The sequence below is a fragment of the Tenebrio molitor genome, chromosome 7 (assembly GCF_963966145.1).
Source record: "Tenebrio molitor chromosome 7, icTenMoli1.1, whole genome shotgun sequence".
Classification (NCBI taxonomy): domain Eukaryota; kingdom Metazoa; phylum Arthropoda; class Insecta; order Coleoptera; family Tenebrionidae; genus Tenebrio; species Tenebrio molitor.
In genome coordinates, this window is record NC_091052.1 from 7,729,830 (window position 1) to 7,743,409 (window position 13,580).

General features: G+C 41.3%; 4 protein-coding genes across 5 annotated transcripts; all 4 read right to left on the reverse strand.

The window, feature by feature from the left end:
• Nucleotides 1–104: 104 nt before the first annotated feature.
• Nucleotides 105–1,791, reverse strand: LOC138134400 (palmitoyltransferase ZDHHC6). The gene is made up of 7 exons (XM_069052652.1): nucleotides 1,587–1,791; nucleotides 1,350–1,531; nucleotides 1,213–1,297; nucleotides 863–1,161; nucleotides 602–814; nucleotides 363–550; nucleotides 105–315 (listed from the first exon to the last, which is right to left on the reverse strand). Exons 1-7 carry the CDS (start codon nucleotides 1,639–1,641, stop codon nucleotides 177–179), a joined length of 1,161 nt encoding a protein of 386 aa, XP_068908753.1. The 5' UTR covers nucleotides 1,642–1,791; the 3' UTR covers nucleotides 105–176.
• A 15-nt stretch (nucleotides 1,792–1,806) lies between these two features.
• On the reverse strand, nucleotides 1,807–3,305 carry Rab27 (RAS oncogene family member Rab27). The gene is made up of 6 exons (XM_069052656.1): nucleotides 3,149–3,305; nucleotides 2,955–3,098; nucleotides 2,835–2,902; nucleotides 2,644–2,758; nucleotides 2,223–2,335; nucleotides 1,807–2,173 (listed from the first exon to the last, which is right to left on the reverse strand). The coding sequence occupies exons 2-6, from the start codon at nucleotides 3,096–3,098 to the stop codon at nucleotides 1,981–1,983; spliced, it is 633 nt and encodes a 210-aa protein (XP_068908757.1). The 5' UTR covers nucleotides 3,149–3,305; the 3' UTR covers nucleotides 1,807–1,980.
• A 672-nt stretch (nucleotides 3,306–3,977) lies between these two features.
• On the reverse strand, nucleotides 3,978–10,797 carry Tnks (tankyrase). 2 transcript variants are annotated; one of them, XM_069053017.1, is made up of 10 exons: nucleotides 10,372–10,797; nucleotides 9,794–10,322; nucleotides 9,363–9,616; nucleotides 8,847–9,311; nucleotides 8,565–8,793; nucleotides 7,822–8,207; nucleotides 7,617–7,768; nucleotides 5,001–5,696; nucleotides 4,655–4,947; nucleotides 3,978–4,605 (listed from the first exon to the last, which is right to left on the reverse strand). In XM_069053017.1, the coding sequence occupies exons 1-10, from the start codon at nucleotides 10,559–10,561 to the stop codon at nucleotides 4,368–4,370; spliced, it is 3,432 nt and encodes a 1,143-aa protein (XP_068909118.1). In that variant the 5' UTR covers nucleotides 10,562–10,797; the 3' UTR covers nucleotides 3,978–4,367. The 2 variants fall into 2 exon arrangements, with proteins under 2 accessions (XP_068909118.1, XP_068909117.1); XM_069053016.1 differs by having other exon boundaries at nucleotides 7,536–7,768.
• A 318-nt stretch (nucleotides 10,798–11,115) lies between these two features.
• LOC138135141 (galactoside 2-alpha-L-fucosyltransferase Sec1-like) lies at nucleotides 11,116–13,229 on the reverse strand. Its single transcript, XM_069053791.1, has 2 exons — nucleotides 12,556–13,229; nucleotides 11,116–12,498 (listed from the first exon to the last, which is right to left on the reverse strand). The coding sequence occupies exons 1-2, from the start codon at nucleotides 12,917–12,919 to the stop codon at nucleotides 11,867–11,869; spliced, it is 996 nt and encodes a 331-aa protein (XP_068909892.1). The 5' UTR covers nucleotides 12,920–13,229; the 3' UTR covers nucleotides 11,116–11,866.
• Between the last annotated feature and the right edge of the window lie 351 nt (nucleotides 13,230–13,580).

Sequence of the window (13,580 nt, forward strand, 5' to 3'; positions counted from 1 at the left end):
CGAACGGAGCGACATCTTGAAAACATCGAATCTCGGAGTGTAAGTCGTTTCTATCCCCATTTCCACGTTTAAAATTTAAAACACAATTGTAAAAACTGACTAGATAAACAATCATCTAGTTTAATATTAAATTTATAAATGTCAACATTTACCATTTACAAGATAAAATTTAATACTTATTTGATTTTCTTCTCTCTTTGATCACCACTCTCAGGTACCTCCAGTGCACAACGTCGAGGAAACCAGCCTCTCAGTCGGTAAAGCGACTCCTCGCTCTGGGGCAAATCTTGTAATTTCTCCCCAAACAGCCAGTACCTATCACAAATTGTAAACGTGTCAAAATTAAATAAATTCATACTGACTTTCTCCATCGAGTCACTGAAACAGTGTCGCCAACATTCAACTTGATCCTCGCTTCGTCTGTACAAGGAGGGCAACAACACACTTTCAATCCTTGCGTTATTGGAAGCCACGATCCTGACACAGGATGCGTAATTTTGTAAAGTTTGGTCCTTTGTCTTTTTTCGCTTTTTTGTTCAATCTGCTCCCTCTAAACAAAATTGTTAGGAAAAAAAAACAAATGACGGTTCTGGATTGTTACTGTTAAGGTAAATTGGTCACAGCTGTTGGCAACAGGCCAAAACATCCCATCACCAACAGGTTGGCAACTTATGTTAATAACTTGCTGGATGTTTTTGCGCACCCCCAAGTCATAAGGAAATATAAAAACTTCATTGGTATTTTTTCTTCTGTAATTGGCCTTCTCCAGTATCCAGTCTTCTATTCCCGTTCTGTTGCGCAGAATGGCTCTGATCTGTACAGTTTTGAAGTTATAATGCGAGTTACATTATAGTTAGCTTACCTGGAAGAAAAGAAGCATCCCAACAGCGATCACAACACCTATAGTGAAACCTAACGCGAGTACGCACAAGATTATGCCGTATATTCCTAAATAAACTATCGGTTCGTGTCCGGTGCCGTAGTACAAATAGTGTACGCGGTTGAGAGCCCTATACAGTGAACATCCTAAAACTATCGAGGCATGAAAGCATCCCAGAGTGGCAAAAGCCAGGAATGACGTGAAATGTGCGTGATTTCCCCAACCAACACAGTTATTTATCCAGGGGCAGTGATGATCCATTTTTAAAACACACCGACCACCTAAACGATTTTACTTATAGATTCTTAACTTGAGAACAAACTGTTACATACATTTGCGACAATGATGAGATCGCGGGGCTTTGTACCCGTGACACACTCCACACCACTGTAGGTAATTAGAGTCGGTTTCGTTGGCCTAAAAAATTGTTTGAACGGGGGGTGTATTTGGATTTGAAGTGAAAACATACAGGTTTCCAGTTTGCAGGTAAATACCCTGGTCCATGATACATAGAAGATAAAAAATTGTACAAGGTAAGACCTGAGACGGTCATGAAAAAAATACTATTCAAAAAACCTCCCAACGAACGTGTCGGGGGCCACCACATCCCGTTACAGTGTATCGTCATGCCAGTAACCAATTTTATTATGCCTGGAAGGTTGAGAGTAGATTGGGACGGGGTAGAAATTGAAAGTTTGGAACGTACCTAGAGCGGTTAGCGGGCCCCAATGGCATATGCGTGCGAACGGCCCGTAACACATTTTTGTTTTGCAAAAAAGCTCAGTTTTTCTACATGTTCACCTCACATAACCTACAAATTTTATCGAACCAACTGTCAACAACTGTCTGTAGGTGTCAGGTCCGGATCAGGTAATTTGACGCCCGAGAAGAAGACCGCAAGACTAGAAGAATGAATGAACACACAGTTACTCAAAAATACCCATTTATTTTACAACAACTGTAAAAAGCTACACGTCATAAAATTAAACCTCATCGATAACATTATAATAGGCTGTATATTTATTTAACCATAGGCTTAAATGGAAGTACCAGGGAGTAACATGACAATACTGAACGATATTGTTTAGATTCGGAACACATTAGCATGTACAATTGTGAGCAGCGGGGGCGGTCAAATCCGGATCGTTTAGATCTCTGGGCCGTCCCCGACGTCCGGGAAGCATAGCTCTGTCAACAGCCGTTTCCATTCTTATCATTACTTTCTCCAAAAGTGTTTCCACAGATCTGGAAACGTTCTGACCGGTGGCGGCACTGGTTTCCAAGTATACTAACCTGTGGACAGTCAGATTAAGCACTGGGAGTAGTTCTGGATCGACTTTACCCATGCTTTTCTGCCATTTCACGAGCCCGCCATTCTGTTACTACACGACGATCTTCCAAATCGGCTTTATTACCGCAAAGGACCACGTCGGGACATTCGCAATACGCGTGCAGCTAAAAATGTAATCGATAAAAGTACAAAATCCAGTACGGTTTTTACACAAATTTTACGTAACACTTAATAACATCGGATTAAACGGTTAGTTTAAGAAGTCATAGTAGAGGTATTTTACTTACCGTGCGTACGCGTACACTTAGTGAAAATGATCTTACGGTTGTGGTTAAATTAATTTGGGTGTAAGTTATGTAAACAAACGTGCAAAATAATAACAGCAGGTGCTTGGTAAATAAAAAGCTAATTAAAAAAATAAAACGCCAAATAAATCAATAAAAAAAGATTGGCAAATATGAATTCTTATTACCCGCAGCTGCTCTACCCAATTACGAATTTCAAGGAATGATTGTTCGTTAGTGAGATCAAATAGCAGAAGAAAGCCCATGGCGTCTCGATAAAATGCCGTTGTTAAACTACGAAATCTAATAAAACAACATGACAAGTGTTATTTTCGTTATTGTAACAACTCTCGGTTCGATTAAGGAAATGTGCACGTACCTTTCTTGTCCCGCAGTGTCCCAGAGTTGTAAATGAATTCTATGGTTTCTACCTTTCGATTGATACAACTGCAATCAGATCCAATATGGTAAACGTGTACAGTTTTTACCGTCACTCTACCAGTCTTTTTTCTCTGAAGTCGATTCCGACCGTCGAGATAAATCTCGAATTGAACAGTCCATCGGTGTATTGATAGAGGAAGCTCGTTTTACCCACACCAGAGTCGCCCAAAGCAAGAAATTTTATTAAATAGTCATAATCCATCTGCGACAAAAAATGTTAAATTCGTACTTTGCAATTGTGATTGTGTGCACCTCTAGTGGAACAACATCCAGTACGTTCAAATATTGTCAACCTGTTGCAAACAATTCGCGATTCTTCTTCAATAACCACCTGTCAGATTGAACTGTTATGAAACTACGGTGGCGCTCGAAGGCGTTGCGGTTTCAGGCTGAACTAAACGAGTAGTTCTATTATTTCGACGCAAAGCTCCCACGTTTTGAACTTTCGATGTAAAGCTCGCCAATTAAACTTTTACGTTTCGATGAGTGGACAATTACCGAATGATTCAAATCTGATCAAATCTGTTCCGAAATGAGGAAATGGCGGTTATCGATGTAACGTTTGGTACTTTTCCTTCCATTTGGAGAATAATAGGAGTAGAAATTCATTGTTCTGACGTTCACGCTGATGAAGGGCGTCCATATCAGATCGTAAACATTGTTTAACTGACAGGTTAATACCCAGCATATTCATAAATATCACATTTAGTCGTCGGGAATAAATGCTATAATTTCTTTATTGGCAACGTGTTAACGTTGGTCGTTGCTGCAATTTAATTTTTTGCATATTGATTATGAAAGTTGACTTTTTTTAACGAAAAATCGTAATGAAAGCAGTACTTTTTTAAATCGTTTTATTCAATTCAAAAAGCCTTTTAAGCCAAATTTCTCAACTTACAATATGCAAAAAAATTTTGTGTACAACACGTTATGAAAATCTTTTTTTTTCACTCATTTGCTTGATTAACTCGGGCTCTGCCCTTGTTAATCAAACTGCAAATTAATGAAAAAAAAAAAGTATGACTTTCATAAATACTTGCACAATATATTATTTGGGTGTAATTTGAATAAAACCATCAAAGAGTCATATATGTACGCTTTAATATGCTACAGTAAAAAAAAAAAACTGACGAAATATACGATTATAACACCACACCATAAATAAAACAGTATTCGATTTGACTACAAACGTTCAAAAAATAGATATCACAATTTGCAAAAAGACAGTTCAGTCCTTGCGTACAGCGACGACATAAACACTCCCAAATAATGAGAACGGGAGTTCATGATTACAGTTGCTAGACAATCGTATAATGAACACATTAAACAGGAAAATGCCAGTCCCTCGCTTTTATTGCCTCGACTTTCGACAAGTACAAGTCGATATTGGGACCAGACAAGCCAGGATGCTCGACACGACCGTGTACAAGCACTGCTTGGCGGTCCTCCGAGTTATCCTTTTCTGGCGAAATCACCTAATTGTCGTGTCGTTCGTTGTCGGACAGATTTCAGGTTTGACGATTTGGTACGTGATCAAATATTCCGGGTAGGCCTGTTCTCCTCTGTAGACGACGTATTCCGGAAAATTTAGACCACCGCTTGACGGCCGTCCCGCCACCGAATGATGACCTGGGGGCGCGTGGGCCATCTTCATAGCGCTAAATTGAAAGAACGACTTGCCCAACGTCACTCGGCACAACAGCAGATGTCTGAAAATCGAAGTCATTTCATTTGCGATTTCAACTGAGGCGAATTTACCTGTGGCAGATGTAACAGGATCGGTCTTTGTGGGTGGGACATCCGGTGCCGCCCCCGATTCCGTACACGTACTGATTGCTTTTGGACGAGTGCTCCCCGAAATAGATCCCAGCCCCGAACATCCCCCCGATATAGGCGTGCCTTTCGTCGAACCCCTTTTGTACTATTGCGTTAATGAAGGGAGATCCGTGGAAGAGCATTCTTTCGTTGCACTGATTATGATTTTCTTCGGCAACCTCCTGCCTTCGATGGATGTATCTCTCCCACAACTTCCTGTTTTGGACTTTTTGTATCTAAAGTTAAACTCGATTTGATAGGGCCGCACTATTATTTCCACTCCACTTACTCTGACAATATTGTATCTGTTAAAAACGCCGCCTGCATGGCCGTTGTCCCGGTGCTCCCTGATGCTGTTCTGCATCTCCTCTTCAACAGTAATAAACTCTTTATCGTCTGCCAAAAGGTCTATGAGCAAAGTGCCAGGGTTTGAGGGCGTCAACCTTAACCCACCGCAACTCGCCATCAACCGTTCCATGCCCTTGATCAGCTTGTGTCTGAACCCGTAAGCGCTGATCCCGATCTGTTTCAGATCCTCGTGGTTCATTTCCGCCAAAATGTCCAACGTGATCTGTTCTCTCTCAAAAATATCGATCAACTGTTCCAAATTCAGACTCGCCAAGAACGTCGAAACATTTGTAACGCTACCGATCAATTCCTGATCGTCCCCTTCTATTTTAGACGTCGAACAACAACCCTCGACTATCGGTATTGCTAAGCTAGACCTGCTTCCGACAGGTATCGCCAATTGTACGGAGACCCCGGACGGCATGAGTACCGTTTCCGTGTTAACGACAGGCAAAAGAGAAGGACTCGGAGATTTTGACGAAACAACAGAAACGGGACGTGAGGGCGGAGCAGTCGGGACTCCCTGTTGGGAAGCCATGGCGTCCTGGAGAAGGCAACGTACGTCTTCGGCACTCGCGAGGTCCATCGGAGTCTGGCCTTCTTGATTTTTGAGGAAGGGATCGGCACCGTGAGCTAGCTGCAAAGGATTCGCACGTTACGCACCTTCGGACGGCGCTTCGACACCACAAATAACATTCACAAAAATATCGATAATCGTGCAAAGAGGGACTCTACCTCTTCATGGTACTCACAGAAAACTGAACCAGACAAACCGTACAGGGTGATTTTTCTGTTTTTGAAACTTAACAGTATTAATTTTTACTACAAAAAGTCTATGGTGGTAAAACGGGAAAAACAAAATGCTGTTATACTCGGAAAAATTAGAAATAAAAAGGAAATGTGCGAATTTCCTTGACAGAATTAATAACACAGGCCGACGTAAATCTAGGGTTTGATTCCCTATCGCTGTTATGTGAAGATCGTCAAATATTAGATCCGGAAAAAATATGATTGCCTCCACTTTACATTAACTTGGTTTAATGAAACAATTTACACAAGCTTTGGACCAAAAGGGTATGTGTTTTCGATACCTTTGTAATAAATTTCCAAATTTATTCAAATAAGAAAAAAAGACATCAAGGTCAATGAAACGTAAATATGGCGTCAGTTTACTGTTGGAAAAAGTAATGTCAAAACCCTCGTTTCAATAAAATCGAAAACGTGCTCCGCAAAGGCATTGTTAAATGTTTACACAACATTCATTCGTTGTGAATGGCGCTTTTTCTACTAGAAAAGAAAAAAAAACACAATAATAGGGCCAATTTTTTACGATATTGCAGGCATTCAAGTAGTTGCTTTTTTGCCGAATTGTTTCCAATCCTCATTGGAGAAAAAAAGTTGTATTGTCTTAACGAACGAACAACACAACAATAAAAATGCACAGAGAATCAAAACTTGTCGGACCACTTGATTTTGTAGTTTTAAGGGGTGTCCGTAAATCGGCAGTGACAGTGGCAGCGAGTAGCGTGTTTTTCACACAACAAAAAATAAAGTAAACTTACGCAAAAATGCACCATTTGTTTTTTTTTTTTTCTACAAACTGTTTGTCTCAATATTTGCTTCATCGTTCACTTCTGCAAAAAAGCACCGATTGGACTGTTTCTTTAGATAAAATATTTCTTTTAGTGAGGATTCAAGATTATTAATTTTGGTGCAAGTCGGATTAGCTGTTTTCAATTCTGCACAATTTTGCACTTATCGTATCTAAATAAAGTGCGATGTCACAAATTCTATTTATTCCCCGTGCTGTGGCTTCTAGCGCCTTGTAAGTGTCAGCACATGTTCTCACTGTCAATTGTGATAAAATGTTTGTTTTTACTCACTTTGAACTGTTTTTTTTTTTTTTTTTTTTTAATTAAAAGAACAGTTTTGTTCAAGAGTAACTGATATCTAATATTACAAAATGGTTTATTGAACTTAACAAAAAGTATTTATGAAAGAAAGCTGTCTTCTCAACGGGCACAAGATCCACGTAATCGTTACCAATAGTTTGTTACTTACTCAAATATTAAATTATCTTGATCTTTATAACTTATTTATTCCACATAATCAAAATATTGATTAAGGGCTTTCTTTCTTTCTTTCTTTAAAAAAAATAATTTTGGATACAAGAAAGTCACGTATGGTTGTTCACCCTGACTTAAAAAAAAGAATCCCCATAGTTGTTTTACCCCCACCACAGGTGACAATATTCTGCAGTGTTTGACGACCCACTGTGTTGTTCTTTCTTTGGGCGACGTCTACCTAGACATTCTGGAAGCAGCTATAAAACATTCAAACATAAATAATTTAAAACAAAAAGTCAAATTTTGTCGGCCCGCGTAATTAATAATTTTTTACCCGATCAGACAAGACAATCTGCTTCTATTATCTAAACTATTTGATGCACAATCCACCCAACTACATCTGTACTCACGAGAAGGGCACACAATTGCGTTCGGCCTTTCTGTGCGGCTTCATGAAGCGGTGTAAAACCCCACTTGTCGGTCGCATTTACCACTGTATTATGTTTGATCAACAGCGCCGCTATATCGAGATGTCCGTAACTGGAAGCGTTGTGCAGGGGTATCAACCCACCCTTATCTTGAGCATTCACATCGGCTCCATGTTCCAACAAGTACTCGGCCACTTCCACATTATTGTACCCAGCTGAAACGCACACAATAAACACCAAATCCCCCATTCGCGCAATATTCACCCACCTGCCAGATGCAGAGGCGTCGAATTTCTCCCTTGGACGTCCCTGCAGTTGATGTTTTCGGGCGTGATCAACCGTTGAATCCTCGCCAAGTTGCCCTTCTTGGCCGCGTCCAAGAGCGCAGCGTTGCCTCTCAACAAATCCGCCACGTCCTGATCGCATTCTCGCACCAAATCGAGGGCCGTGGCACCGTCTCTGTTCTTCTTGCTCGGATCCGCGCCGTGCTTCAGAAGCAACTTGACTATCTCGTATTTACCTTTGGCGGCGGCTTCGTGAAGAGGAGTGAACTTCCAGAGATCAGCCACGTTGACGTTGGCCCCGTGCTTCACCAGCAGTTCGGTTACTTCGTAGTGGCCGTACGAACAGGCGTTATGTAAAGGCACTAAACCACTGAAAATTTTTAACCTCAACGTTAATCGACGGACAAATACCAACAATCAAGAAGAAAACAGCAAACTGACCGAGAATAAAAAAGTGGAAGCGTGGGAAGAAATATTTTTATATCGAAGGAAAAAAAGAAATCATTTAATAGACGAATGCACGTCGTGCAGAAAAGAGATACAAAACAAAGATGAGAAGAGTATTTTAATTAAAAAAAAAAAAAATAAAAGAACGGGAATAAATTACTCTAAAATCTTAAAGGTAATAATTACAAAAGCCCCAAAGGTACTAATCGGAATGCTTACAAAAAATTCAATAAGACCGCCGTTATTATTCTTTTTTGTTTATTCTGTTGCTGTTTATTACCCTTTATCCTTTGCGTGCACGTCGGCGCCCTGCTGAAGAAGGGACTCGACGACAGCTACCCTGTTGTATCCTGAAGCAAAATGGAGGGGAGTGGAATGACGGCCGTCTAAATCGCGGCAATTGACAATATTGGGGTACGTTTCCAACAACCTCTGGACCTGCTCTAGATCCCCCGATTTGGCAGCTTCTAACACTTGGCACTCGGCATCACCATTAACAGCCGGCGGATCTGTTCGAGAATTTTGTAAGTTGAGACAGACCAACCAACGTCTTCCCGTTTACCTTGGAACAACTTCTGAGCGTTTTCGCCTGCCAACTGCGCCGCGGTGTACCCTTGCAACGAAACAATCGACGGGTCCACGTTGTAAGACAGCAAAAGTCTGCAGGCTTGGACGTTGTCGTCTTTAGTACACCTGTGCAAGGCCGTCTGTCCCAATCCGTCGAGAGCGTTGACTTTGGCACCGTGTCTTAACAACACTTCCATGAGATCTAGATGCGAATTGTCCGCCGCCAAGTGAAGCGGCGTCAGAAAGTCTTTGTTCTTCTCGTTCAAATGAATGCCCTTGCGTACGAGTAGTTCCACGATCTGTTTTCGTTTGGGAAACGGTGAATTAACGGCGACGTGCAAGGCGGTGTCGCCGCTGTACGGATGCTTGAAATTGACCACTTCTGACGTCAGGAACTTCTTCAACTTTGCAGTGTCGCACTGCTTGCACGCGTCCAACAACTGATGGCCGCGGTACTCGTCTGAAACGAAAACTCCACCATCTTGCCCCTTTTACCTCCGCCTCCACTTACAACTCAAACGCTCTTGCAACTCCCTCGTGGGAGCGACATCTATTGCCGATTTCGAGTGACAATTCAGCTGAGTAGGATCTGCCCCTTCGCTCAGTAACAACGAACACACCTCGACGCGTGACTTTGAAGCGGCTTCGTGCAAGGGCGTGAAGGCCCAAAGATCGTTGGCGTTGACGTTAGCACCATGTTTGATTAACATTTCGGTCACTTCAAAGTGACCATATGAACACGCATTGTGTAAAGGAACTAACCCCCTGGAAACAATTGAAGTTGGACGATCAACCCGACGTAAAAAAAAATTCTTCTAACTAGCGGAGGAAAAACAAAAAAGCGGCGACATTTTTTTTGCATCTTTTTTTTTAATTGAATTAAAATTGATCCTTTCGCAATTTTTGATTTTCATTTTCCATTTTTATCCTTGTTTTGCTTACCCTTTGTCCTTCGCGTGGACATCTGCACCATGTTGGAGCAGCAACTGGACGACGCGACTTCTGTTATATCCTGCTGCTAGGTGTAAAGGCGTGGAGCGCCGACCATCACTGGCGTGACAGTTGACGTTAAGCAGGGTCAAAAGCGCTAGAAGTCTGTCTTCAGCCCCGCAACGCGCCGCCTCCAGAAGCTCGTCTTTTCTGTACTCTCCGGTGAGGACCGCACGAGTGGAGTTGTCGGCCACATCGAGCGGAGTCTTACCTTCCGAATTATTGATATCGGGTTCGGCTCCGTGTTGCAGGAGGGCGATGCAAACGTCGACTTTCCCTTTGATCGCGGCTTCATGCAAGGGGGTGTAGTTCCAGTTGTCCCGCGTGTTGGGATTGGCCCCCGCTTCTAGTAACAACCTAACGACGTCAGCGTGTCCAAACGAGCACGCATTATGTAAAGGGTGCAATCCTCCGTCGTCGCGGGCTTGTATCGAAGCCCCCGCCGACAGGAGGAACTCCACCACGTCCCGTCTGCCGTAGCCTGGAAAAGCGAGTCATAAAAGCGGAATCCTACCGTTTCCGAAACTGACCAGCTGCGAAATGAAGTGGGGTGGACTTGCGACCAGCTGTGTCCCGTGCGTTGACCGTTTGGGGTGTGATTAGTTTCCGTACCCTGGAGATGTCGCCCACTTTGCACGCTTCGAATAGTTCCCGCAGGGGGTCCGCCGAACTAGGTACGGACTCCATCGGGGCTGAACCTGGTGGACGACGGGCCGCCATTCCAAATTAGGAAATTGTCCACTATCGAAACGAACTCATTTCACCGAGTTGTTTAGATTGTCGATGCCTTGCACTTTACGTCACATACTTTCAGAACTCATCGATGCGTCATTTTTATTGCAAAATATCTACTGTTTTTATTATTGCTAAATTTATGGCTCGTTACACAAACACAACAGAATAAAACATCAAAAAAAACTGGTGGGGTTCGGAGAAAACGCGTCAACTGTCAAAATTCACAAACGTCAGAGCACTGGAAGTCTTGCCGTCATCGGGACTTATGGTTCTTTATCAACGACGGCTTGGAAACCTGCAAGTTTACATAAAAAAATACAAGTGGACGCAAAATTCAATAAATAAACGTTTCCAAGAAGTTTTTTTTTAATTAATCGCTTCATAATAAAATTAATAAACCCAAAGGACCAAATAAAAAAGAGAAAACAGCGTCTATAAAATTTGGAATAAAATCAGTTCTTGCTTCAAAGAAAAAAAATCCAATCTTCGTTTTTATATAATTTTCTTATTTGTTATCAGTTGAACAAATACAACACAGATAGGTATATATTTTTATTTATTACATTCATATAATAATGTTAACAGTAGAGAAATAATTAGTTGTAAATAAAGACAATTTATCTACATTCAATATTAATAATTTATGATTGTATATATGTGTATTTACCATACAAGTATCACAGAAACATTCAAGTTTTTACAAAGATAGATTTATACACTTTACAGATAAATATATACTGTCAGGTCACAATACAGTTTTACAATTTTGGCACATAGATCATCATAAACAATAGAAAAAAGATCACAGTTGCAAAAAGTTTTATCGTATAATATAAATAATATATATCATAAATACTTATATATAATACCCTAGCATCATGTGAGAACATTCCAATATTGGCACTAAGTAAAACAACAGCCATATAACATTAGAGAAATAAATGGAGCAGCCTTTACAGTTATTTAGTACACGTTGATGGAAAAGCCACGTGTTAGTAGTATAGTTATTGATGCCATTATTCGAATGATCAGTCGTTTGTCTTTACTAAAGGCTAAGTCACACCGCTATGTTAGTTAATTAATACCTATGGCCTATTGAACATGACAACTCGTGTAGATATAAAGAGGTGACCCTCTTCTTTGTACTGTACAAAAACGAAGACTAGAAAAATAAATGTGTCACATTTGATTTAGTCAGTCGAAATGAATTGTTTGTTCTTGTCGTTTAACCGAAAGCAAAACGTAAGCAGTTTAGGCGAAAATTAGGCCAAATGAAGATCGGAAAGGTGTTCAAATGGTATGCCAATTGTGGAGGAGATGGCCTAATCTTTCGGAAGAATGGTGCGTGAGGTTGTAGTAGATGGTCTCACCGCCGGACAAGATAGCGCCCCATTCGCCGAAAGTGCCATAATCGAAGATGGAATGATTGCAGGATGCCAATATTGCTAGATCTAAGGCTGGAGAATTCCGATGGTTCTTGCTGGTGATATAGACGTTCTTCTTCCTGGAGAACTTCCTCTTGCACCACAAAGGATCATCGCTGACCATCACGAAGACGACGTCCTGGTATTTCGCCTCAAAATGCCGCATGGCCGTTCTGAAGAAGGTCGCGTTTGCCGGATTGACGGCGTGTTTTCGCATCAGATACCCAATGTAGTCCGTTCGTCGGACGTGGACGCCGACGAACACGCGGTTGGTCCTGTTCTTCGAGGCTAAGTGAAGGATTTGTTGGCTCTTATCTAATAGCTTTTTTTTAATAGAAAATTCTTGAACGATATCTTGGACCCATGTGATTACAAGTTCTGGTTGGATAGAGTAACGAGGCAAAATTATGCTTTGGTTGGTGAAGTTCCACGCGTCTAAGGATTTGACGAAGCGCCCAATCTCGACAGGACAATGCGAAATCTCCTCGAACGTCGGCACTGAAAAAAAATACAAGTCAAATTAAAAGAAATACCTTTCCGTGCAGTGTTACCGACCCGTTAGAGACTCAAAGACTTGGTCGAGCTTGAGGCGAATGCAGCGTGGGACGTAGGGCTCCAGACCGGTCCTCCGAGCCAAGGCCCACACCGAAGCGTACTCCCACATTTGGTTGCCAAGACGCCCCCCTTGCATTATAGTGACGATGCCGTACTGGGGACAGTTTGCCCTCTTCCAAGACTTCTTGTGCTTGATGTTGCTGGTGCAAAGAGATTGCTCGAAGTCCGTAAAGGTCTTCGACGGATTCCGACCGGCGTCCATGTCGTACAACGGAAACAAAAATATGTGCACGAAGGATATTACGCATAATGCAAGAATCGTCGCTTTAAATAATATATTGTGGTTTGTACTTAACATATTCATTTGATGCAATTACCTAAAGCACTTTCACTACTTCTAATTTTAAGCATTTTACTAAAATCGCACACAACTGCTCATCTGTTCAAGCTACAACCTACATCTTCGCGTATTGATTTTTCATCCCATCTCGCAACACGTTCTTGCCTCGACGGGGATGCTAAGCAAACAAACAAGTGCGCACGACATCCACATTCCATTTTCTTCATCACTGCCCCTGAATTATTACTATTATTATTAAATAATTATGAACCTCTCAGAACAGAAGCTCGATTAAATTCGGATATCCAAAAGCTGCTAAATTCATCGTATAAAAGCAACCAAACATCATACACATGCAGATCATTCATCAATTCATCATCAGATCCGATCTACTTTTGAAGACGTTTGGGACAATGCACTGCAACCGAACTCTTGATTTAAAAACATGTTCCCGAATAAAACTGTTTAAAAGACTATTTCAATCGTAACAAAAAGATCCCATCTAGACGTAAAAATTGTTGTGTCAGATGCTACAGACACCAGCACTAGGACGGAGCGTTACGAAAATCTATAAAAAATGTTTTCATGAAGAGAAACATTTTGAAATTACTAATTAACAACTTTAACAGAATTTATTACTATTTTGATATTGTATTTTTTAAATAGTAGTATGTATTAGTAACAA

What these genes read in the sequence shown, in the direction of transcription:
- Tnks (XM_069053016.1), bottom strand. Translation starts at nt 10,561, where the DNA reads ATGGCGGCCCGTCGTCCACCAGGTTCAGCCCCGATGGAGTCCGTACCT. An exon ending in GTCCACGCGAAGGACAAAGG is followed by an intron (nt 9,617 to 9,793) that starts GTAAGCAAAACA and finishes AATTGTTTCCAG; the next exon opens with GGGGTTAGTTCCTTTACACA. An exon ending in GACGCCTCTGCATCTGGCAG is followed by an intron (nt 7,769 to 7,821) that starts GTGGGTGAATAT and finishes TGTGCGTTTCAG; the next exon opens with CTGGGTACAATAATGTGGAA.
- Rab27 (XM_069052656.1), bottom strand. Translation starts at nt 3,098, where the DNA reads ATGGATTATGACTATTTAATAAAATTTCTTGCTTTGGGCGACTCTGGT. An exon ending in ACTTCAGAGAAAAAAGACTG is followed by an intron (nt 2,903 to 2,954) that starts GTAGAGTGACGG and finishes ATCTGATTGCAG; the next exon opens with TTGTATCAATCGAAAGGTAG. An exon ending in GAAATGGCAGAAAAGCATGG is followed by an intron (nt 2,174 to 2,222) that starts GTAAAGTCGATC and finishes GACTGTCCACAG; the next exon opens with GTTAGTATACTTGGAAACCA.
- LOC138134400 (XM_069052652.1), bottom strand. Translation starts at nt 1,641, where the DNA reads ATGTGTTACGGGCCGTTCGCACGCATATGCCATTGGGGCCCGCTAACC. An exon ending in ATCTCATCATTGTCGCAAAT is followed by an intron (nt 1,162 to 1,212) that starts GTATGTAACAGT and finishes AAAATCGTTTAG; the next exon opens with GTGGTCGGTGTGTTTTAAAA. An exon ending in TCAGTGACTCGATGGAGAAA is followed by an intron (nt 316 to 362) that starts GTCAGTATGAAT and finishes AATTTGTGATAG; the next exon opens with GTACTGGCTGTTTGGGGAGA.
- LOC138135141 (XM_069053791.1), bottom strand. Translation starts at nt 12,919, where the DNA reads ATGAATATGTTAAGTACAAACCACAATATATTATTTAAAGCGACGATT. An exon ending in AGTCTTTGAGTCTCTAACGG is followed by an intron (nt 12,499 to 12,555) that starts GTCGGTAACACT and finishes ATTTTTTTTCAG; the next exon opens with TGCCGACGTTCGAGGAGATT.